Source organism: Protopterus annectens, chromosome 5.part0 (genome assembly GCF_019279795.1).
Source record: "Protopterus annectens isolate FY-2018-M chromosome 5.part0, PAN1.0, whole genome shotgun sequence".
Lineage (NCBI taxonomy): Eukaryota > Metazoa > Chordata > Ceratodontiformes > Protopteridae > Protopterus > Protopterus annectens.
Window position 1 is genome coordinate 16,155,984 of NC_056735.1, and position 26,596 is coordinate 16,182,579.

Sequence of the window (26,596 nt, forward strand, 5' to 3'; positions counted from 1 at the left end):
ATACTTTTGAAACACATATATGCCATGGAAGAGATGGAATTATGCAACAGCAGCAAAAGTAGTAGCACTGTAGGGGCAAGATGATGCTGATGGAATCAGCATTTATGGAAATGTGTGAAATCCTGAAGTGGTGTGATATTTCAATGGAAATGCACATGCAGAAAATATGCTTGTTCATAACAGCAATAAAGATGATGTTTTAAAATATATGCCCTCTACTTTTACTTTTTAAGGTCCCCTAAATTACCTAAAAATGTATTTGAAGCCCTCCTCTAACCTCACTGTACTGTTAAATTTCTCTATTCTCCTTCTATGTGACCTCTGATGCAGGCATCACTTCTGTTCTTCTCTTCTGAATTGCTTGTTTATCACACATCATAATAATGAGTTCTATGTACTGCACAGAGCACTCTAGCTGTTTTTTTATAGCAGTCTTTAAAGAAGGATAGTGACTTCTCATTTTCTGTTAGTGAAGCTCATTTTGTAGTCCCACGTACACCACCAGTTTTCTGTGCTGCTTTCTCCACACCTTTAATACACTGCTATGACTATTAGCCTTTCCTCATTTCTTATTAATATGCCTCCCCCACTAAGCTATCCCCCCCACCACACACACACACACACACACACACACATACACACACTGTACTTCTCTCCTGGGTTTCTGCTTCTCAGAAGGATTTTTATTTTTACTTTCAATGAAAGCTGCCATTTGCAGACCATTCTTTCAGTCTGATCTCCACTCATTCTTATACATTCTTCTATATCAACTTTGCTACATTACAAGCAAAAGGGCAAAAGTATAGCTTGTAGGGTTGCCAACTGAGAAGTTACTGAATCTTTAACCTCTGCAGAGATGGTTCCTGAGAGAGTATTTGATAATTCCTTGGTCATATCTCTCTGAAGTCTAACAAAATGCAGCAGATAGTTCAGTGACCACAAGGCATGCTTCCCTAGCCTATCACCTGTGAATCACTGTTGGGGGGACGGACAGTGAACTCTCATTGGCTAGTTCCTTCTTTGTGGCTGCCACAATGACCGTGGCATCAACTGGAACCCATTTCCCCCACAACTGTCTGTCTGCAGGTTGTGCCATTATCCTGTTCAGTCTCCAAGGTATGTGTTCTACAGTGTCAGACTCCTTCCATGCCCTCCTAAAGATCATGTCCATGAGCTCATTGGTGGGCAGAGTCACCCAGGAAGTACACGGTTCTGAACTGAAAGCCTCTAGAAGAACCAATTCCTCCAGTGTAAGGTTGGAGGATGTCAGCCACCTCTCTGTTTCAGGATTTCTAGGATGTCTCCAAAGGGAACATCTTCAGGAGGTGACCACGGGAACCTTTTGCCTTCATCAAAATCTGTGTCTTCGGTGACGGACTCCAGTGGGGAGTCTAATTGCTTTCCCTTGCATATCCTTTTCCTGGGTACTTTCTCAGTGGGATGTTCTGGGGAAATCTCAGAAGAGGAAATCAAAATTCCCAGAGATGGAACCTAACATTTTGGTACAGAATGTCCACGTGGAGAGAATTGTTGAGGCTCCAGGTGCTGAGGCATCATGGAGAAATACAAAGGATCTAAGGGGGAAGGTTCCATCAGGATTGCTGAGGCTGCAAACACTCTCTTTGCAGCTTCGAAGGCAGAGCTTGAAGGAGACAGAGAGGGGCTCTGATCCAAGAAACTAGGTTTCTGAATCATCCCTGCTCTCCGATCCATTGGCACCACCCCTGAGGAGGAAGCTGGAGACAAACTGTCCAGTGTTGAGGTGCAGAGGAACAGAGACAGCTCCAAAAACTTTGGAAGTTGAATGCTGCACCCCGGACCCAGCAGGCAGGCTTCGGCTCCAAGAGCTCTCTGGAGTCAAAAAGATCAGAGGTCTCAGAGACAATGTCAGATACAGAGATCCTTGGATCGGAGACTGACGGATTGAGAAGCTCTAAGAAAACAAATGGTATTACAGGAGAACTTGCAGGGGTGGTGTGGTGGAAGGTTGGGCAACCTGACCCAGAGGGGTAAGTGCTAAGGGAAAATCAATCTGCCCCTATGCTGAGGGTATCTTCCTCACCACTCTTTCCGCATCTTCTTCTGTGAGAAGAACGAGTAGAGTAAATGAAGGGGGATGCTACTCTCTGTATATAAAAAAAAAAAAAAATGATGATGGAAACTTGTCAGGTACTGGGTCAACTGACAAAGAACATCTAGTACAAGGACAATACAGAGTCTCCAAAGGCTGTGTCTGATCTGAAGATTTTGTCTGATCCAACTTGGATGTGCTAGAAGCACAAAGTCAAAGGATCCAAAGGAGCAGTCAGATCCTGAATTTTCATTTTTTTGTGATACAGGGTTGAGACCACATGTTTAGCTCTCCTTTTCTGGGATCAGTCTGAGGAAATTTTAATGAGGTGGAAAGCTTCGACTTTGGAGACTGGGATACGGCTTCTCCAAAAGTGGAAGGGATGAGACCTTTTACTATCAACTTATTTTAACATTCAATTAAAGCTCACAGAATAAATATATGGCATATCGAGCAATCTCCCAGTAAGTGTAATGAACCCAAGCATTACACACAAAGCAAGTGTGTATCTGAAAAATGCAACTTATGTCCACATTTGGAACATTTCTTGAAGCCCACAGGTTTGCCACTTATGCTATATATATATATAAAATGTGTGTGTTGGGGGGGGGGGGGGGTAAAATGAAGATTTTTTTTTAGGGACCTGTCCACAAAAACTGCTAATAGGTATGTCTTGGATCCCTGTGCTGATACTATAGGTCTGCATGGGAGTCGTATATTAAGAGGGCAAAACTTCAGTATTTGAAGATGCACATAGCTTTGTGTGCTAGTAGTGAGTTAATAGGCTTTAGGGGTGTATTTGTTTTTGAGGGCTTTCAATAATACAAAAATTTTTGTAAGATTTGCTATAGGCTCAAATGGATATGACAACAAACAACTGTATAAAAGGTCAACCTGCCAAATATCATTGTATGCATGTAACACAAATGCTGGAACTAGATAAGTAACAAAAAAAAGCTGTTATACATAAAAGGTGGGAATAACAACTTTTTAAAATAATGACACTTTTTATATTACCTTTAAATGTAAAAAATAAAGAGTACTGAACTATATTAAAAATATACAGTGCAAGTAGTTGTGGTTCAGGAGACACACATGAAAAGAACTGAGTATGTGAATTTGTTAAAGAAAGGTTTTCAGGGTGGTTATTCAGCGGAATACCTGCAGCAAAGGAAAAAGGGAGTACTTAAATTAATTGCAAGAAGAGCTCCAATAGTGACTGAAGAGGATACAAAAGATAATAATGGCAGATTTGCAATACTAAGGGGCTACCAGCTAGGGAGGAGGATTACACTGGCATGTATTTATATTCCACCTAAAACTACTATAATGGAGCTTAAGAAAATTCTGAGAGAAATAATCAGCTTTCAGCAGGGAATATTACTTATAGGTAGGACTGGAATTTGATTTGCAGTAGTGAAGATGTGACTGTGTGACTGGGGCCCAAAAGGGAAAATATAACAAAGGAGGGTATATTTTTGAAGAAATCTATGAAAATATTTGCACAGAAGATGTGAATTTGGTTATAGGAGTTCGGAGTGAATTTACATATTATTCCCCAAGATACAAACACTGGGCTAGGCTAGATAGAACTTGCATCTCACAGGACCATGTGCATTTAATTGAAAGTTTTGTTATGTATCCCAATAATTATTTCAGATCACACACCAATGATAATTAAAATAAAAATGCAGGGTAATGAAATAAAAATGAGACACTGGTGCTTTTCCACATATACGTTGAAAAGAGAGGAATTTAAGGAATGGGTAGTGGAAATAATTTGGGAGTTATTAGAGAAGACAGAACATTTCTTCTGAAAATGTAGCTAGGGAGTGGAATAAAATTAAGTTAAAAAAATAGGGTGGAAATAAAAGAAAGAGAAATGGTTAAGAAGCAACAAGAATTATTTAGAGGGACTGACAAATGTTAAAGTATCACAGAATAGCGAGAATCTCACAGAACAAGAGGAGGAGCAAATGCGGAATGCTAAACAGGAAATAAAGAATCACTTCAATAACATGTATGAGTTTAGAAAGATTGCTATTAAGCAGCTGTTTTTAGATAAAAACACTGGAGCACAAAAACTTGTAGTACAACTCAGGCAACAGAAAGTAGAAAGGGTTGTCACCAAGCTTAGGGAGCCTATGACAAAGAAGCTAAGAGAACCTGTAGAGGCACTAGAAATATTTCAGAATTTGTATTTACGTCTAGATACAGCAGAGAAATAGGGAAATAAAGAAAATCATGTAAATGTGTATGGAAAAATAAAATATGTCAAGTTGAGGTACATGAGGATCAATTGCTAACAGATAGGAGAAGATGAGATAAAAAGGGTGATGTAGAAGAAATCCACAGGAAAAGTCCTCAGGAACAGATGGTACTCCTGGGGATGTTTGGAAGCTAGGAGGGGGAAAACTGATAAACATCTGGAAGGTTTTGTTTAACAGCATTTTAAAAGAAGGAGAAGAACTAACATCTTGGAAGAAAGCAGTGGTGGCTGTATTACCTAAAGAGGGTAAAGATCTATAAGATCCAGCTTCATACAGGCCCATTTCAATACTAAACCATGATTATAAAGTGTTTGTCTATAATGGCTAAAAGAATGACAAAGGTGATGCCAAAATTGCCGAAAATGGATCAATGTGGTTTTGTGAAGGGGAGGCAAACATTTGACAACATTAACAGAACACAGAGGGAAACAGAATTTAAGAAAATACCACTGTTGTTGGGTCTTGATGCAGAGAAAGCATTTGACAGAGTAAGCTGGGAGTATATGAGCAGGGCAATGGAAGCATTTACATTCCCTGATAAAATTAAAAGGTGATTAGGAGGTGATTAGGAGGATAAATGAGGGATTGAGGGAAAAATTAAAATAGGTGGGTTCCCCTCTGATAATTTCTGTTTGAGCAAAAGAACAAGGGAGGGGTGTCCTCTTTCCCCTTTTCACTGGCAAAGAAAATAAGGGACTCAAATTCAAGGATATGCTTGGTATGGTAGTCAAGAAAAGCTCTATTTGCAGATGATATTATTTCATACCTGATAAAACCAGAAAAGCATATTTCAGTGCTGTGGGACATTTTGAGACAGTTTCAAATCTTTTTGGGATGCAAATTTAATGAAGCTAAAACAAAGGCAATAGCTGTAAATTATGTACCCATACACAAATTGATTCAGCAATATCCATACTTATGGGGACATGACAAAATGAAGTACTTAGAATAGTATGGATTAAAAAGGATTTTGGTATGGCAGCTAAAGATATGTGGGAAGAGACTAAACAAAAGATAATACAAAAACTGAGAAATTGGAAGCTCTGTTATATGGATATGGACAGCAAGATACAATCAGTTAAAATGTTTTTAGTCCCTTTAGTTTTATACTCAAGTCATGCATATTTTTATTAACCAGAGCAGAAGTTGTGGATAGTAATTAACAAAGAGCTAAAGGGTTTTATCTGGGAGGGGAAGACAGCAAAAGTCAAGTGGGATAAAATGATTCTTCCAATAGAACAAGGCAGTTTAGGATTACCTGATTTGAAGGGGTATTTCAAAGCTACACAGTTAACGCTCCTATACATAATAGCACAAGTAGACACCTATAATTCAAAGTGGAAAGGGATGATAAAACGGGGGAAGCTTAAACAAGGAGACTGGGATTTTGGATCCAGATCCTTAAGGAGAACAATAAACATACAGATTATAATATTCATAAAGTAGAAGTATTCTAAGAACTTAGCCAACAATGGAAAGTAGAAAGGAGATTCTGCTGATAGGGATAAAAAAAGGTTATGTACTCACCATAACGTTCCATCGGAGATGTTATACTTCATTTTTCTGCAACCTGTGGGTATACGGATCCATATTGGATCCGAGCCGGCAACTTTTTTCAAGCATCTGCTCCAAGCTCCGAGCTCCTCCCCTTACCCATAATGCCCTACCATCTCCTATCTTCCCTCAGATCGAGTTTGCTGCAACTAACAATATATATGCAACTCAACCCAATAACCAACCTGAAAACAGGATAAGGTCCAGGGGATGGAGGGAGGAAATGTTGCAGAAAAATGAAGTATAACTACTCAGATGGAACGTTATGGTGAGTACATAACTTCTTTATCTGAAGTAGTTAACTTCATTTTATCTGCAACCTGTGGGACAGAGTCCCCAGCTACTCCGATCCTGGGAGGCCCTTATGGAAGGATATTCCTGAGCACAGCAGAGCCAAAGGATGCTCTACCCCTCGAAATCAGATCCAATTTGTAATGGGAAATGAAGGTATGTGAATTAGCCCATATCGCTGCTGTGCAAATATCGTCCAAAGGTACTCTGGACCAAAAAGCAGCAGAAGTCGCCATGGACCTGGTAGAATGAGCCTTAACTATACCAGGAGGAGATAAACCTTTTGCTTTGTAAGCATGTGAAATGCAAAGAGTGATCCATCAGGCTAAAGAAACTTTATAAATAGCTTTCCCCATAAATGCTTTAGAAAAGGAAACAAACAATTGGTCAGTCTTGCGGAAAAACTTTGCTCTATGAAGATAAAACCGAAGTTGTCTATGAACATCCAACAAATGGAGTTTGTATTCACCTTTATTTTGAAAGTTGGGAAAGAAAACGGGCAGATTAATGGACTGGTTTATGTTTGCTTCAGATGCCAGTTTAGGTAAGAAGGAAGGGTTATAGTATGGAGGGAAACCCTATCCTTATGGAAGACCAAATATGGAGGCATGGCAGACAGAGCTTGAAGCTCAGAAACTCTCCTAGCAGATGTAATGGAGACTAGGAAAGATGTCTTCCAGGACAAAAATTTTAAATCCACCGATACTGCAGGCTCAAAAGCAGGGGCTACCAATGCCTGTAAAACAAAAGTAAGGTCCCAAGGAGGTACAGAATCCTTGACAGGGGGCCGTAACATAAATGTACCTTTAAGAAAAGCCTTACACAGCCTAGAGGAGGCTAAGGCCATGTTGTCTTCAACAACGTGAAAACTGGAAATGGCTGCCAATTGTACTTTCACTGTGGAGGAACTAGCTCCTTGCTGAAAGATACCAGACAGGAAGTCCAACACCGCTGGAATAGGAGCTGTAAAGGGATCTATTTCTCTCTGTGAAGCCCAAATGGAAAAGTGCTTCTATTTACTGCAATATAGTTTCCTAGTGGAGTCTTTAAGAGAGGCCACTAGAACAGATTTTACCTGGGATGAAAGACTGGGAGTCCTGGTGATTAATGGAACTGGAGCAACCAAGCTGTTAGCTTGAGGCTGCCCAGATCGGGTGGACGTGTCCCCGATGGATGGGAAATTAGATCCGGGCAGGGATCCAGAACCCACGGGGGAGCTAACAGATGAGACCAAAGGAATGGGAACCAAACCTGACGAGGCCAGAATGGGACAATGAGGATCACTTTGCACCGTAGTCAGCAATATTTCTGAAGAAACTTCAGAATGAGAAGTAAAGGTGGATAAGCATACAGAAGTCCGGAGGACTAAACATGGACTAGAGCGTCTCTGGGGACTTCCACTGGTGAGGGAATCAGAGTGAAGAACTCGCTGCACTTTGCGTTGGAAGGAGATGCGAAGAGATCGCAGCAAGGCTGACCCCATGCCAGGAAAATCTCCTCCGCTACTGACTGTTTCAGAGACCACTCATAAGGCATCAGAATGGCCCGGCTCAATCTGTCCGCTAAAATGTTGGAGCGCCTCGGGATGTGCGTTGCTATCAGACACCGACCGGTGGAAATCGCCCATTCCCACACTCTCTTGGCCTTGCGACATAGAGGGTAGGATCTGGCTCCCCCCTGCTTGTTGATACACCAGACGACCGATATGTCTGACCGAATTGCAATCAATCCGAGAGGGAGGACTGTGTGAAAGGCTTCCAATGCTAAAAGCACTGCCCTCATCTCTAGAACATTTATGTGCAAATTGGTCTCTGTCTGGGACCACGTGCCTTGGACTGTCCTTCCCAAACAGTGTCCTCCCCACCAGAGTTGGGAGGCGTCCATGGTCACTGTGGTTTGGACTGAGGGTGACGCAAATGGGCGCCCTTTTGATATCTCCGGTGAAGTTAACCACCAAAAAAGAGATGTCCTGCAGATGTGACTGATCTTGATCGGAAATTCCATGGGTAGATCTAGCCAAGACCACTGGACAGCCACAGTCCACTGAAGAACCCACATGTGAAGGCGTGCATGCAGGAAAATAGATATGGCGGCAGCCATGGAGCCCACAGCCCGGAGAACCTCACTCGCTTTTGAAGACTGGGAGTTCGCTATCAGACCTATGTGGCCCCTGAGATGTAGAATCCTGTCTGGGGTTAGGAATACCTTCATCTGCAAAGTGTCTAACCATGCCCCAGTGAAGTCTAGAATTTGTACTGGTTGCAAATGGGATTTGTGAACACTGACTGTAATTCCCAGTAGGTCTGCTAACCGAATTAAATAATCTCGGGCCAGACACAAGTGATGCTTGTTGTGTGCAGCAAAGAGCCAGTCGTCCAGGTAAGGAAACACCTGAATACCCTGAAGCCTCAGGTGGGCCGCTACAACTGCCATTACCTTGGTGAACACCATGGGGGTTGTGGCGAGACCAAAGGGTAGGGCCCTGAACTGAAAATGACTGGCTCCCTGTATTTTGATGTGGTAGTAAGTATCCTGAAGGACTAACGAGCACATCCAGTCGCACTCTCGGAGATAAGGTAGAATGAACTGTAAGGTGACCATCCGGAATTTCTGTTTTGCTACCAACGGGTTTAATGTTGACAGGTCTAGAATGGGCCTGAGGTCCCCCGTCTTTTTTGGCACCAAAAAGAACCTTGAGTAGACGCCTAATTCGGACTGATCGGGGGGGACCTTTTCGATGGCTCGTTTGAGAAGCAGCTTTGAGACCTCTAGCGCTGCGGCCTCCCTGTGAGCGGGTGGAACATCCGGGAGGTGTTTTCTAATGTCTGGAGGGGCAATGAAAGGAATAGAGTAACCTTTGGATATTATCTGAAGAACCCAGCGATCTGTCGTAATGGACTCCCATGCCGCTGGGTGTAAGGACAATCATCCCCCGACTGCCTCCAGAGTAGGACAGTCGGGCAGCCCCTCAGGGCTGCTGACCGGGTCTATCAGAAAAGGGTTCCTTAGACCTGAAATTCCTGGGATCCCCTCTACCTCTGGGTCGGTGTCGATCCTGTCCCCCTCTGCCTCTGGGGGAATAGCTGTCCTGAGAATCCTGGGAAAACTGAGATTTTCGGAACCACATCTTCTTCTGCCCTCTGATTCCTAGAGAAGGACCTCTGAGGGTTAGAGAAGCGGACTCCGATGGCAGACAAAGTCTTCCTGTTCTTTTCGCTCTGGACAAGTGTGTCATGTACTGTCTTCCCAAAGAGGGAAGAGCCGTCGTAGCGAGCATTGATAAACGACACCTTGAAAGGGTCCGTGAACTGACACAATCTGAGCCAGGCATGACGCCTCATGGCTATGCCTGTCCCAGCCGCTCTACCTGCTCCTTCCATGGCGTGGGAAAGTAGCTGCATAGATGTATTTGAGACTGACTTCAGAGTAGACATTTTCGCCAAGAACAGCTGTCTGTCCTGCGGCGATAAAGACTCTGGAGGCGACTCAGCGAATTCCGAAGCAAGGTCTCACTGAAGTCAAATCACATGTGCCAAATAATTCAGCGCATGGATAGAAAAAGTCGTTGAAGATTATATGCGCTTCCCAAACCTATCCACCAACCTGGACTCCTTGTCTGGAGGGTGAACTAAGGAACTCTCCTGTGCTAGTTCCTTCTTTGTGGCCGCTGCGACCAACAGAGCATCAACTGGGGCTCCTTTCGACCAGGGTTGTCTATCAGGAGGAGGAGATAAAACCTTGTCAGGATGTTTGGGGATGGGCTCTACAGTGTCGGACTCCTTCCATGCCCTCGTGGTGATGAGGTCCACCAAGGGGTCTGCTGGTGGGGACACCCAGGAAGTAGATGGGCCCATGCCAAAGGCCTCCAGGAACAATGACTCATCCCCAGAAGGTTTGGGGACTGACCAACCTCCCCTCTGGTGGAGGATTTCCATAATTTCTCCGAAGGAGACGTCTTCGGCAGGTGACCTGGGGGAACCTTCTTCTTCATCTAAGTCAGTGGTGAGGGACTCGGGGGAGTCCAAGTGCTTCCTTTTGCACTTGCGCTTGCAGTGGCCCTCTTCAGTGGGACTTTCATTAGGGGGACCACGAGCCGCAGGGGTTTCCTCGGGGAAAATGACCTGGGGATCCTCTGGCATGGGCTGTCCCTGAGACAGGATGAAGGGAGTCATCGCCAAATCCAGGGGGCTGGGGTCTAAATCCCTGGGAGAGAACCCTCTCCACCACTTTGAAGGCCGAGGGAGAAGTCCTCCCCGGATCTGAAGTGGGGACCGGAGCCGAAGACAGGGTAGCCTGAGGTCCGAGGGAACGAGTCAGGTCCGAAACAGTCAGAGCCGAAGAATCCATTCCCCCGGGTCTGACTCCCTGTCCGTGGTTCCGAGAGTCACTCGGATCTGAACAAGTCGGATCCGAGGAACTCAAGGTAACAGCCGGAGTCGAGGTTGGAGGAACTATCGGCGTCGAGCTACCAGCTCTGAAGAACCTCTGATCCAAGAGCCCCGAAGCTGAAACATGGATCGGGGAAGGAGAAATGGGGTGGAAAAGAGGCATGGAGGTTGCCCCTCCAGAGGGACCTGGCAAGTCACCCATCTGAATTTGGGTCTGAAAAAATCTCCACATCATCCTGTCCATATCCATGTCCGATAGGCTCAGAGTCGACCTCGAAGAGGCCACTGATTCGGATCTGGCTGGTCTGTGCAGAGGGGTAGAGGGTCTCAGATCCAAATGTTCCAATGGCTCCGGTGAGAAACACGGTGACCGGAGCCGAGGAGAAATAGGCCTCATGGTTTTGGATGGAGGGCTGAGAAAGAGCTCCCTGTCTGGGGATCTCTTGCAATGCCAGTCTTTTTTTTTCTCCCTTTCTTCTCTGCGTCTTTCCTTTTCCTTCTCTTTTTCTTTTTCATTATCCAGACTCGCTGAGTGAAGATCTGCCCTTAAAGGACCCATTGCCAGACGAAGAGGGAGGTTGAGTCCCTGTCTGGGGAGGTGCACTAGCGACAGAGGCCAAGGCAGAATCCAGCATGGCAATGGGGAGAAGGCCTTTGGTAACTAGCTTGGCCTTATGATCCCCAAGGGCCCTAGGGTTGAAGCCTGAACAGATAGCACACGGGGTGGATAAATGTGCCACTCCTAAACATATCACACACAGTGTGACCATCAGCAGGGGAAAGAACTTGTGGCCACACTCTGTACATTTTTTGAACACAGGCTTTGGCTGGTCAGCCATAGTCCTGCACTCAAAGGTAAAGGTACTACCTTCCCAACAAAAAAAAAAACACACACAGGTAGGGGAAGGGCAGGCCTGACTACTATTCTAATACAAAAAAAAATTTTTTTTTTTTTTTACACTAACGACCAATGCATTACTACAGAAGGGGAGGAAGGGTAATCTTAGACGAGCACACTTAGATATAATCATAAATTTCAACTTACGATCCCTTTTTAGCTCAGAACAAAGGAGACCACGATGCACACTACTGGCGGGGCAAATGAGATCTGAGGGAAGATAGGAGATGGTAGGGCATTATGGGTAAGGGGAGAAGCTCGGAGCTTGGAGCAGATGTTAGAAAAAAGTTGCCAGCTCGGATCCGATACGGATATGTATACCCACAGGTTGCAGATAAAATGAAGTTAACAACTTCAGATCTGCAGTTAGAGATAGGGACAACAGGCAGAAGGTGGTTAGAATTTATTGGAGAAAACTGGAAAAAAAAGAACCAAAGTATGGGGAGCAAATAATTAGAGAGGGAAAGGTAATATAATGGGAAGAGGCCAATAACTTATTTAGACTGCAAGCTAGAAATTTCCTTCCCTATCAAGGACTGATATCAGAGTACAGGCCAACAGAAAGAAATAGAGGAATCTTAAGCAAATGACCAGCACTGGTACAGTTTTTAGTAGAATCTACAACAGAAGCTGCTGTGAAAAAAGGAATAATTACTAGAGCAAATAAAATATTGCATGATAACTGTAAGAATCAATCAGAGAAGGTTAGAAAGGATTGGTAAGAGAAACTGGATAAGCAATTGGCAAAGAAAACATGGGGGATATATGTTTGTCTCTCGAATATGCAACAATGTCCAGAAGATTTAGGATCTTTGCTTGAAAGTATTTACATAGGTATTTTTATACACCAAGTAGACTACAAAGAATTTTTCCTCAGGTAGACAGCAAATGTTGGAGGTAGGATGGGGAAGAAAGAGGGATTTGGGAACATATTTTCTGGGAGTGTAATGAGTTGGCAGACTTTAAAGATTCCCTGCAGACTAGTCTGTCAGAGATACTAGGTGAGCAAATTGATATAACAAAGGAAATGATTTTTTGAGCTATGATACAGAAGTGGAATTGCCTAGACATAGTAAGGCCTTTGATGAATCTAATTATGCTGGATGCCAAAAAAGCAATTACTAGAAAATGGAAATCAAAGTCTAAACCAACTGTACTAGAAGTAGTGAATATAGTACCAGAGATAAAACAACTGGAACTGGGATCTTTAAAAAAGGGTAGGAGCACATTACATAGTAAAAAATGGGAAATGTGGGAACAATACATGCAGAGGAAAATGAAATTTAAAATAAGGCAGGATTTGAATGAGCTAAGTAATGTTTGACTGACAATGACTGGATAGATTATAAGTGATGCATAATGTTTCAACTAAAATTTTGTCAATATGGTTTGCGATGTATAATGTTTGCAACTAAATTTATGTTAATACAGTTTGTTTTCATTTATATAAAAGTATGATTGCTTGTGTCATACATAATAATTTAAAGATGTTTTTGTTAAAAACAAAAAAAAAAAATAAGGGAAATTGGCTAGCCTTAAAATGGCCTGCAAGGGCAGCTACCCTAGTACTTACCTATGAACCAGAGGTGTTGCATCCTTACAAGGAGTCTAATATATTCAGAGAGCATACAAAATGTAGAAAAGTATCGTTAGAGAAATAATGAGCTGTTTCTCTGCTCTTAGTATCACACAGCTCAATGTGAAGCAACTGTTTCTCTTTTTCAGTACCCTATGGAATGGATTCCTGGGCAGGACAAGCAACCCCCCAAAGCCTGGTGGACTCTGTACTGAGGTACGTGATTGCCCATCTCTCTCAGTCTGCAGTTGTCTTCTGCAGATGGGAAAGCAATGTGTCCTCCAGAACAGCTGTACTGTACTGCCCGCACTAACAAAGAAGTTATGTACTCACCATAACATTCCATCTGAGTGGGTAACTTCATTTGTCTGCAACTGTGGGTATCGGATCCGTCCTCGGATCTGAGCCGGCAGCTTTACCTAGCTAAAGATCTGAGCTCCTAGCCCCTCCCCCTACCCATAATCCCCTGCTACACATCCCCTATCCTCAGATCGAGTTTGCCTATAGGGACTCCACAAGAACCTTGAAAGAGGCCAGTAACCTACTGCCTAACAGAATGGACAATCCTCTCCTTGGTTAAGAAGCACGAAACTGGTTAGGGGGAATGGAGGGGGGGGGTCGGTTGCAGACAAATGAAGTTACCCACTCAGATGGAACGTTATGGTGAGTACATAACTTCTTTATCTGAAGTGGTTAACTTCATTTTGTCTGCAACCTGTGGGACAGAGTCCCCAGCTACCTAGAAACCTTGGGTGGCCCTCAAGGAAGAATATTCCGGAGCACCGCGGAGCCAAAGGAAGCCCTACTCCTGGAAATCATATCCAATTTATAATGGGAAATGAAAGTATGAGAGGAGGACCAAGTAGCTGATGAACATATGTCATCTATAGGGACTCTAGACCAGAACGCTGCAGACGTAGCTATGGATCAGGTTGAATGAGCATGGATTCCCAAAGGTACCGGTTTGTTCGAAGCTAAATAGGCTTGAATGATGCATTGTGAAATCCAGTTGGCTAATGTCACTTTGGTAATAGGCTTACCAAAAGAAGACTTGGCAAAGGACACAAACAATTGAACAGATTTACGGTTAGTCGCTGTCCTGTACAAATAAAAATGCAGTTGTCTATGCACATCCAATTTGTGTAATGTGTATTCCCCTTTATTCTGAAAATTGGGAAAAAACACTGGCAGATTAACAGACTGATTAATATTCGACTCAGGGGCTACTTTAGGGAGGAAGGAAGGATTAGTCCTGAGAGAAACTCTGTCCTTATGAAATATTAGATGAGGGGGTTTCATAGGGCTTGAAGCTCAGACACTCTCCTGGCCGAAGTAACTGCAACCAGGAAAGCTGTTTTCCAAGATAAAAATTTCAACTGAGCTGACACGGCCGGTTCGAAAGGAGGGCCCATCAAAGCCTGTAGGACCAGTGTTAAGTCCCATGGTGGGACCGCAGACTTAACTGGCAGTTTTAACAGAAAAGTGCCTTTTAAAAAGGTTTTGCAAATCCTGGTGGAAGCCAGTGATCCTACATCATCCCCCACATGAAAATGTGGGATAGCTGCCAACTGTACTTTAACCGTAGATGCACTGGCTCCCTGATGAAAGATATGGGACAGAAATTCAAGAATCGTCGGGATAGGGACAGTAAAAGGGTCCAAGCCTCTGTCTTTGGCCCAAATGGAAAAACGTTTCCATTTACTACCGTAGATTTTTCTGGTAGAAGGTTTGTGTGCTGCTACCAGAATGGCTTTCACTGGTGACGAGATACCAGAAGTCCTTGCTATCAGCGGAACTGGATCAACCAAGCTGTGAGCTTGAGGTCGCCCAGGTTTGGGGGTTGTAATCCCGCAGGATGAGAAATTAGATCCGGAATGGGATCCAAGATCCAAGGAGGAACTACACTGAGACTGCAGGTAAGGGAACCAGATCTGGCGAGGCCAGAATGGGGCTATGAGGATTATCTTGCTCCCCAACCGATGGGCTTTCTGCAGGAACTTCGTCATGAGCGGAAGCGGGGGATAAGCATAAAGGAGACCGGGGGCCAAGCATGAACCAGAGCGTCTCTGGGGCTCTCCCCATTGGGGGAATTAGAGCAAAATATTCACTGCACTTCGTGTTTGATGGAGAAGCAAAAGATCGCAGCAAGGTAGACCCCATTTGAGGAAGATCTGTTTCACTACTAACGGGTTTAGAGACCACTCGCACGGTGTGAGGATCAAGCGACTTAGCTTGTCCGCTAGGATGTTGGCCCAGCCCGGAATGTGCATTGCTACCAGAAAGCGGTTGGTGGAGATCGCCCATTCCCAAACTCTCATGGCCTCTCGGCAAAGGGGATAAGATCCGGTTCCTCCCTGTTTGTTGATGTACCAGACTACAGCCATGTTGTCTGACTGAATTGCAATAGTTCCCGGAGGAAGAAGGTCTTGTAGGGCTTGCAACACCAAAAGCACCGCCCTCATCTCCAGGACATTGATATGAAGAACGGTCTCTGAGGAAGCCCACGTGCCTTGGACGGTTCTGCCCATAGCATGCCCCCCCACCCGAGGCGAGAAGCGTCCGTGGTCAACGTGGCTTGGGGCTGAGGCATGACGAACGGTCTCCCCTCTCGCAGCTCCTGAGAGTGTAGTCACCAGAGAAGGGAGTCCTTGCAAACCCTGCTCAAGGGAATCGGGGTGTTCAAGGGGTGCAGCAAAAGTGACCATTGGACCTGAAGAGTCCATTGAACCCAAGGCTCTCAGGACTAATTCCGCAGGTGGGGCTGGGGACTGGAGAACTGCCAAAACATGAAGAGACAAACAAAATATATTTTTTATATTTCTACATTAAGAGGACTGGAATATCCCATTTAATGGCAGTAGGTGATGGCCTGGTATATCGGAGTTGGGAAGCACATAAGAAAGATGCAAGTGCAGTTGTTTTATTAGTCAGAGGACTTACAAGCCAGTTTCCTGTGTTTTAAGTGCCTGCATAAATTTAGTGTCTTTGCACGCCTCTGCCCATCATGCAGCAGTAGTTAGTAGTGCCTTGCATAGATGCAGACACCTAGAAACTAAATTTTCCCTATAAACCACCTCCAGTACTAGTAACTTAATGAGTATAGAGCAACTACTTTTCGCTTTGAGTATGGAGCAGCTAGTCTGTGAATTGAGGAGCAGTGTCCCTTGAATTTAGTATTATATAGTCTAGTCTAGTCTCTAGCCCCAAAAGCAGCCTTAGCTAGCCAACTATTAACGCCTCATGCACCACACCCATGTAGCTCACCCAATAAAGGGACTGACATCATGGATATGTATTTTCCCAATTTCTTTGCAGCTAGTTTGGTGGATATGGGTATATTGAGATAATGTAACAAATGTCTAATGTTCACTGTCAACCATACAACCCTCAAAGAAACAAATACAGTATATGAGAAATGTACATACACAATGTCTCTGGAGGCAAAACTCTTGCTTACAAACACTCATAATTACAATCTGGTTTTCAGAAACACATGCTGCGGTAACTAAAATGCAGTCTTCCCAAACCCTAAATACCTCCCACAAATTCTACCTGCAAAAATTATTCTCAGAAAACACACACTCAAGAGAGACAACATTTAACACTGCACATACAGCCATATTTAGTGGAGTGTCAACTACCAAGCCAATAAGGCAAGCTAATACACTACCCAGGACTCTAGTCATAGGGGACTCCATTGTACGACATACAGATGCCCAACTCACCAGGTTGAACAAGTAGAAAAATCACCATCAGTTTGTCTATCAGGAGCAGGATCCATCAAGTTACACATGAACTCAAGTCACTGCACCATAGGTACTAGTGTAATTCAGTCACAGCCCATGTAGGTGTAAATGACCTGAGACATCCCTCCTGGACTATATGAAGAGAGAGATTATGGAGCTCTCAGACTGTGTCCCACAGGCTGGCATATGCCTACCGCTGAGCAGCATTCTACCTTCATCAAGGATCATACCACAATATGAACAGAAGATGACTGACTTTAATAATTGGTTTAGTTTTTCAAGCCATTCTCGGGGGATTTAATATTTATTAGAATGAGATGACATGGTTAATAAACCATGTTACTTTGCTGAGGATGTTCTACAACTGCACCTGTCCCCTCTCTAGGCTTTTGAATATTTTCTAGAGCATTGTCCTCCTCCATGGAGCATTTTAGGCAATGTCAAATTGACAAACCTTCCAACATATTAAAATATAACCAAGGAAATCTAAAGATATTACTGCTCAATGCCAGAAGTCTAAAAACAAGAAGCTCCACTTCCTCCAAGCTCTCGTCACCTTGAAGAATGTGGACATCTGTGCAGTTACTGGGACATGGGAAAACACAGAGTACCCCAGCAATGCAAGGTTTCAGTGCCTTTCACACATTCAGACCAGCAGATGCACAGAAAGGAACTAAAGGTGGAAGTATTTTGACCTACATCAGTAACAAGCATATCTCTACGTTGATTAAACAGGATGACACACTCAAGTTCCTTCACATCCAAATTACAATAGACAAATTCCCATAACATATCCTAGCAAGCTATAGATCATGCTCTATGTCCCACAAAACCCATAGCTCATACTTAGACCTATTGGAGATATTCACTATTAAACCAAATATCATACTCTTGGCTCTTGGGTAAATTTAATTATACCACTATAAACTGGGAATCCTATATGACCCGAAATCTACAAGAACAGGGAATCCTAGACTTTGCAGTTACAAACACCCTAGAACAGTTAATGCATATGCCTACTAGAGATAAAAACATACTGGACTTGGTACTCACAAATATGGGAGAATGCTGTACCTCCTGACCCCCCCCCCCGGTTCTGTCATCACTGGTAATACTAGTCTCCTTCAAAATAATAATTACTTCTGCATCTCCAGCAAACCTTTTCACAGTTAGAAACTACGTCAAGGCAAACTACGGTTTATTAAGTGATAACCTGTCAAAATTACAAGATCCTCCAAATGCATATAACACAGCAGCCTAGGTGGAATTTCTCACCAAAGCTCTGTACAACCATGTCAATGATTGCAGTCAGGCTACTTTGCCTACCAGAAATAAGCTCAAAACTAATTCAAAAAACAAACCACCCTGGTGAAACTCAAAATTAAATAGGTTGTACAACATAATGAAAAAGTCATAGGTAAAATTAGCAAGTGTAACACCAAAACAGATAAAAACTCGCTCATCAAACTGAATAGACAACTGAAGTCCAATAAAGCAAATTTTGAGTTAAAGATAGCATCCCAGGCCAAAGACGACCATAAGGTCTTCTTTAGCTATGTATGAAACCTCAAAGCCAGTAAACAATATTCTGCAGAACTGTTTGTAAATGGAGCCACATTCAGGGAACCAGGAGATGTAGCAAATCTTCTGGCTGAAAAATTCTGCTCAAGCTTTACCTCCCTCTCACCCCCAGCCATCCTCAATAAGAAATACCATCTAATATAATCCCTCCAAGTATCAGTTGGAAGCAGGTCCTAGATGTGCTCTCTAAGGCCAAGAATATAGTTTCCATGGCCCCTCTAATATCCCAAAATGACTCCTAAATAGCCTAAAATATGATCTATCAGGGCTACTGGTGTCACTCACTCAACCATAGCCTCTGCACAGACTTTGCGCCACATGAATGGAAGATTACAACAGTCATCCCTCTGCACAAGGGTGGACCAAGTTTTAGTCTCATATGCAAAAGTCATGGACAGAAATATTATGAAAATGATTACCAACAACAGAAAACCTACAAAGACTGGGCCAAGCCCACATGGGTTTTGTCAAAGGCAGCTCATGCCTACTGGACCTAGTGGACTTCTTTGAGAAGGTCACCAAGGCAATGGCTGAGGATAACATGGTTTATACTGCCTACCTTGACCTTGCTAAGGAATTTTTTTAACAATATCCCACTTAGGCATTGTAAACAAAATCACAGGATGGGTATTGTAAACAAACACGCAGAATTAGGCATAAATCCCTATGTAACTCGCTAGATAGCCAACTGGCTCACAGACAGGACCCAGGAAGCTAGGATTTGAGGGACCACCTTCACAAAGAGGGCAATCTCCTGTGCAGTCCCCAGGAGTCTGCTGAGTCCAGTGCACTTTGACATCTATTTTTCAGAAGTCAAAGCCAGTGTCAAAGGCCTCTGACTTACCATGTTTGGAGATGACCAATGTATTTCTTAGGTTGCAAAAAAATGTCACTCAGCTTCCAAGTAAGAGCATGGTATCTAGGTCCAGGCAAGTCACTGTGCCACTGTATTCAGCCATCATCAGACCCATTATTGAGTATAGCGTCCTCTTCTGTATGTATCTGATCAGCCACATGCAACAACTGGAATGTTCACAAAGGTTCCTCACACAAAGAATACAGGGAGTAAAGACAAATGTCCTATGAAGAATGCATCCAAGTCTTATCTTTATACGCTGCTTCCTACAGACTGCTAAGAGATGATTTATGCCTGGCATACAAGGTATCCTTAGATCCCACTTTGCTGGACCTTTTGCATATCCACAAAACAAACAGCATCTAAACTACTAGATCTAAGGATTTAAACTTTGCTTGCAATTTAAATAGGATATGTTAGAAGGACAGGTATGTATCTCAGAGAATCACCATTCTCTAAACAGACTTCACATACATTTGAAGCAGAGCTCTTCCCTAACGTTATTCAAGCTCACCCTGGGCCATTGGATGGGAAATCAGAATTTCAGTCCTGGTCTGATACCTATGTCTCTGATGGAGAGAGATAGCTGCTAATTCATGCCCAAACCAACTAACATACACCCCTTAAAATAACCTCTAAGGCAAAATAACTCAAGGAATACATTTGGGTTGTATGGCTAGGCTTATGAAGGCCCCAGTGGTCATTAGCCTAGTATACACCTATGAACCTATGTCTGCTACATTGCTGTATGATAATGATGCATCTCAAAGTACATTTTTCACTTAACATAGGCAGCATGAGAAAATTATAGCATCTCCACAACAGAGGTCCTAAGCTACTGACAACAAAACAGAAGAATAGTGTATCATCTTGCACCCTTCTACTTAAACTAACAGAAACTGGGACTGAAAGTTATTCATCATTTATTTTTCACTACCTGTTTATGATGCTTGATCCTATCTTAGCAAGTAATGGATGAAAGGCACAGAAACAATCCAGGAAAAGATGCCAGTTCACTGCATAATGTTGCATGTGCTCATAAGCATGCATACACACACCCAACACCCACACACAACTATCTACCCATGTACAAGCAATTTAGAGTGCTGTCAGTTCATTAATTGACATGCATTTAGTATTTTGGAGAAATGGAGCTGAATTCATACTGCATTTTATGGCCTCCCTGTAAAGAGGAAGCATTTGGCATGCTGTCGGTATCCGTTCATATTGTCTGTGCACTGTTGTTTTTCAGTGCTGAACTACAGAAACCAAAATACCTGTGTAGGGCTTATCTCGTAGGAGACTTGATACTCAAAACTGGAAACAACCTGTTTTTTTTTTATTATACATTACATATTTTCAGAGTAGTAAGCATGCATATGGAGCTGCATCAGAAATGATAAACGGGAAGAAATGTTCCAGTCTGCATAAGTATCAAGCAGAATAGACTCTGGTCGAAGTAAAAGTAGCCATTTAGCTTGCACATAAAAAGCAGCAGCTTGTTTTGGATTAGAAGAGGAGAAACTGTCATGTTAGTTTGCCGGACAAAAGAAAATTTATATTTCACCTGAAATACTGCCATCGACTGCTGGTCAGTTCCTCCGTGGAGGGAGCAGCATCACCAACTCTGTAACAGCACAAGTGGTTAGAGTCAACATAGATATGAAAAAAAAAAAACACAAGCTGGTGTTGACTAGATGTTACTAAACTCAGGACCAAATGAAGACAAAATGAAAATGAACATGAAGTGAACAATGAAAACAAATCTGAAGAGTGCTAAAACATCCTACCCCTTACACTGTATAATGTTACATAACAACCAAGGTCAGGGTGTACTGTAAACTTGGAATAAATGGGCTGTCTACAAAGGCAAGAGTTTTCTCCACAACACTTGCCAAGCTATAATACACAGCTCAGTAAATAATATATTAAATGGTTATAGGAGAATCCCTGTACATTTATTACCAGTGAGCATCCATTTTGTTTAAAACTATGAACCTATCTTCATTAGCACTCTTCAAGAAAAATCTTGATGAGTGGATGGGAAATAGGAAATACACCCCGGGGATCCTTTCTGTGTCTCTGCTCAACAGTGGCACAGGAAAATAACCTTCTTGGGTGGCGTAAGCCAGGGAACTTTGTTGGCTAGGCTTACGTAGGCCCTTGGGTCGATAGTCTAGTACCTACCTATGAACAATAAAAGACTCGAATAATTAAATAAAATGCACACTCACCTTCTTTCAGCTTTTCTTTTACAAAATGTTACAAATTACACAAATGAAGCAATTCAGCTGGCAAGTATCACCATATGGTCATCAGTTTTATGGCTGCATTGTTAGTTTTCACCTTTCAAAAGTCACACCGTAAGCAGATTAACAAACTTAAATTCATGATGTGGGATTGAGTGTTGACAGGAATTGAGCTGTGTGTTTGACGGGGCAGAAAAAAGTACAGTTTTGTACCTACCATAAATGTAGATGTTCGAAGATCCACATTGCTGCAGTCCTAACACTTGGGTAGTCCGCTGTCCACGGTCGGCCCGAATATCAAAGTATAAGGCTGACGTCGGTCAGGGCGCATTTAACTGACGTCAGGACGTCAGGGTACAAATGCGCATGACCGGCGTCATATCCTCAGTCTTTTCTTGCCCCAGATGTCAGAAGACCTTAAAAAGAAAGGTCAAAACCAAAAGACAGCAAACACATAACCAACCACCCTTGCACTAACTATATGTACAATAGATATAATACACACAATATGTACAACCCAACCCACACAACCACCTCCAAGTACAGAGGGAAGGAGGGAGGCATTGGACTGCAGCAATGTGGATCTTGAACATCTACATTTATGGTAGGTACAAAACTGTACTATGTTCTTCATCTCACATTGCTGCAGTCCTAACACTTGGGTAGAATCCCAAAGCAGAGATAAGGGAGGATGGCTAACTATAAGGAAGCAGGAGCTGCCAAAATGCCCTGCAAAACCGCAGTGGCAAAACCAGCCCTGGACTTAGAGTAAAGTGGCAGGTGATAATGCCTAGAGAAGGTATGCACAGAACTCCAAGTAGCTGCCTCTAAAATATCCTTGGTCGCCACTCCCTCAAAAGCTGTGGAAGTGGCAGTAGCCCTAGTGGAATGAGGCCTAATCCCAGCTGGAACTTCCTTGCCATGATGGGAATAACAGAAAGCAATGCAAAACCCAATCCACTTAGAAATAGTTTGTTTTGACACAGGCTTGCCCTGAGAACTCAAAGCAAAAGAAACAAACAACTGCTGAGACTGCCTGAACCCTTTAGTTCTGTCCAAATAATAACGCAACTGCCTGTGTACATCCAAAGTGTGCAAAATCTTTTCCCTTTATTTTGGGGATTTGCATAAAAAGTAGGCAAATGAATAGTCTGGTTTAAAGCCACACTAGAAACCACCTTAGGCATAAAGGAAGGATTAGTACGAAATGATACCCTATCCTTATGGAAAATCAAGAAAGGCTCAACTGCCATAAGGGCCTGCAATTCAGAAACCCTTCTTGCAGAGGTAATGGCCAATAAAAAAGCAGTCTTCCATGATAAATATTTCAACTCAGCAGTAGCTGCAGGCTCAAAAGGTTGTAGAGTGAGTTTCTCCAACACAAAATTGAGATCCCAAGCAGGAGTAGGAGCTCTTCGTGGGGGTCTGATATTCTTTGCCCCTCTGAGAAATTGCTTGAACAAAGGATGAGAAAACAATGGCGGGTCACAATCATAGTGAGCTGAAATTGCTGCAGCATGAACTTTAATAGAAGAGAAGGACAAACCTTTGTCCAGTAACTCAGTAAGATATTGAAGAGCCACACTTAAATTAGGCTCAGAAACATCAAAATCCTTTGCTGCACTCCAAAATAAAAATCTCTTCCATTTATCTGCATACACTTTCCTTGTACTAGGCCTTCTAGCTTCCAAAATCACATTCAAAACTTGTTGTGGAAGTTGAGACCTTTTATGGTTCAAAACAGAATATGCCAGGCTGTGAGGTGAAGAGAGTGAAGTTTGACATTGAGCAAATGGTTGTCTTCCTGTGACAACAGGTGTGGAATCAAGGCAAAGGCCATGGAGGCTTCCGTACTAGACTTCTCAGTAATGGGTACCAGTGCTGTCGAGGCCAATCTGGAGCTATTAAAATCATCCTTGGCTTGTCCTGTCTGGCCTTCAGAAGTACCTTTGGGAGGAGAGGCAGAGGTGGAAAGGCATACACATGAAGATTGCTCCAATTGAAAGAAAGAGCATCCACTTTCCAAGCTGTGGGATGAAACCTTTTGTGCAAAACTTTGGCAGCTGATGGTTTAGTGGAGAAGCGAACAGATCTATGTCTGGAGTTCCCCATGACACTGTCAATTTCTGAAATACATGAGGATCCAATTTCCACTCGTGGGGATCCATAATTCGCCTGCTCAACACATCTGCTAAGGAGTTCTGTGCTCCTGGCAGAAACCTTGCCTGAAGATTGAGCTGTAAACTGAGAGCAGTCTCCCACAAAATCATTGTTTGCCTGCATAGAGGATAAGAATGCGTTCCCCCTTGCTTGTTGATGTACCACATGACAGTTGTGTTGTCTGTTAGAATCAACACCTGTCCTGGAAGAAGGAATTCCTTGAAAACTATTAATGCAAACTGGACTGCTAACATCTCCTTCATGTTGATATGTAGATGTTGTAGTCTGACAGGCCACTTGTTTTGTATCCATTTTCCATTCTGATGAGCTCCCCAAGCTTTGTCTGAGGCATCTGTCGTTAAAATCTGACTTGCCTCTGGCCGGGTCACAGAGAGTCCCTTGTTTAGGTGACATTCCTGAGCCCACCACAAAAATTCCTTCTGAATGCAAGGTATTATTGGAATGACAGTGTCCAGATCCTGGCAGTGCTGTGTCCATACATTTTTGAGATACCATTGTAGCTTCCTCATATGCAGTTTGGCATTGGGAAGCACCAGAATACAAGATGCCATGAACCCTAAGGCTTGAAGGACTGTCCTTGCAGTCAGCCCGGACTGATGAGATAGTTGATGGAAGTAAGGGATAGACTCTTTTGTTTGTCCGGGGTTAAAAAGGCCATCTGGGCTGCTGTATTCAGTCTCACACCCAGAAAGCACATGTCTTGAGAGGGTACTAGACTGGACTTTATTTCGTTCACAGAATACCCTAGGCATCTTAGCACTGCTATCACATACTCCAAATGACGAAGAAGCTCTTCCTTTCCTTGAGCCAGAATCAGGCAGTCGTCCAAATAAGGATAGATCTGTATTCCTTTTAGTCTGAAGAAAGCTATCACTGGAGCCAGAACTTTCGTGAACACTCTGGGCGCAGTAGATAAGCCAAAGGGCAATGCAGAGAACTGATAGTGAGAAGTCCCAGCTCGAAAATGCAGATACTTTCTGCAACTGAGTCTGACAGGAACATGAAGGTAAGCCTCCTTGAGATCCAAAGTTACCATCCAATGATCTTTGCCCAGCAGAGGTAAAAGCTGCTGCAACGTCAACATTTTGAACTTGGGAATGTCCAGATAAGTGTTGAGGATAGATAAATCCAAAATTGGTCTCCACGTGTTCCCCTTCTTCGGTACTAGGAACAGGCGAGAATAAAATCCTAGGCCCACTTCTGGCAGAGGGACCGGCTGTATGGCCCCTAGTTGGAGCAACAGAGAAACCTGTCTGTGAGCCTCTATTCTTTGTTGAGGAGGAACGCCTGGCATGCCTTTGAAAGGAGGCAAGGTATGGAAATAAAACCTGTAGCCGTGGTGTATGATATCCAATACCCATCTGTCCTGGGTAATTAAACTCCAATTTTCTTTGAAGAGTGCCAACCTTCCTCCCAAAGGTGCTGCCAGACGAGCAGGCTCTGGCAGCTGAAAAGGTAGGTCATTGGGTCTGTTTACGAAAGGACTGACCCCTGCCCTCACCCGAAGCCTGTGCAGGAGAACTCCCTGTTCTAGGCCGGAAAGAGCCCTGAGCTCTGCCCTTACCACGTCTAGAGCTACCCCTAGACTGGGAATCATAAGAAGGATACGTCCACCCCTTAGTAGGCCAATTTCTACTAAACTTTGGAGGCTGGACTTGCAAAAAATCTTTAACAGTCTGCATAGACTTAGCCTTGTCTTCCATTGTCTTTAAGACTGTCTCAACAGGAGGCCCAAACAACACGTCAGATTGTAAAGGAGCATCTAAAATCCTTGTTTTAACATGTTCAGACAAATTCTGATCCCTCAGCCAGGCGTGCCTGCGAAGAACAATCCCAGTGGCAGCCACCCTAGACGAGGCCTGTACAGCATCAAAACCACATTGCAAAGAATGCTTACCCACCTGTTCAGAAACATGGACTAAATCTTGCAACTCTTTACAATCAATACCAACTGCCAGAGCATCAACCTTAGACTTCAATTGTGAAAGGAGATAGTTTTGGTATTTCAACATGTGAAACTGGCAATTCAGAGCCCTTATAGCAAGAGTGGAAGAAGTATAAACTTTCTTTCCCCATCTATCCAAGGCCCTAGCCTCCTTATCTGTAGGAACCGGATTCTTAACAACAGAAGCCTTAACACCCTTAGGCCCCTGGCTAACAGTTTCTGGGTCTGCCCTAGGACTTTTAAACAGATACTTGTGAATGTCAGGCACCCTGTAATACCTATCCGGTTTAACAGGAGCAGGAGGTAAAGAATCAGGATTAAGAGAAGCCTCTGTAAAAACATCTTCCACTACATCCAAAACAGGAGGTATAGCCAAAGGCCTATGCTGGGGTAAAAACAGAAATTCCCTAAGCCTTTTCCTGGAATCAGAGAAGTCCTGACCTTCCCACTTAAAATGCTCCCTCATGGAAGGAAGAGTTTCAGAAAAAGAAAAATCCTCAGAAGGAGTAGCAGAAGGAGTAGAATCATCCACATCAGAATCAGAATAAGGAGAGTACTCCTGCAAGTCTTCAGTCAAGACTCTGAAACATCTGAAGCTTGCTCAAAACCCCCCAGCTCAGGCTCCACCCTAGGTCTCTTAGCAGGAGGGGGCATAGAACCCCTAATCAAAGTAATCAAATCTTCTGCCATTTTAAGCATATGCTTCTTGGGCATAGTACCTGAAGAGCTAGGGGTAACACCAACTGAAGCCAAACCTGGCCTGCCCCTGGGAGAAGCCTTAGTAACAGAAGGAGAGGGCCTAACCACCTTAGGAAGGGAGGGGAGTATAGTAACCTGAGAAGCCCCTTCAGCCTGACTTGCCTCCTGAGAGGCCACATCTTGCAATAATAAAGTTTCACTCTGTGAACACAAAGAAATCTCAGGTGGAGCCACCGGCTCCACCGACACCTCTAAAGAACCGGCGTCCGGCACAGACGGTTCTTCTAGCCT

General features: G+C 43.5%; 1 protein-coding gene across 3 annotated transcripts in view; it reads right to left on the reverse strand.

Annotated features, from left to right (window-relative positions):
* The window catches only part of SLC9A7 (solute carrier family 9 member A7), a 3,436,621-nt gene that overhangs the window by 1,321,375 nt on the left and 2,088,650 nt on the right, over positions 1 to 26,596 (reverse strand). For 2 of the 3 annotated variants that reach the window (XM_044072073.1, XM_044072071.1), the window contains exon 13: positions 20,799 to 20,858. The exons of the other annotated variant lie outside the window; for it this stretch is intronic. In XM_044072073.1, the coding sequence (XP_043928008.1) occupies positions 20,799 to 20,858 (60 nt within the window). The remainder of the gene's footprint in view (positions 1 to 20,798; positions 20,859 to 26,596) is intronic. 3 annotated transcript variants of the gene reach the window in all.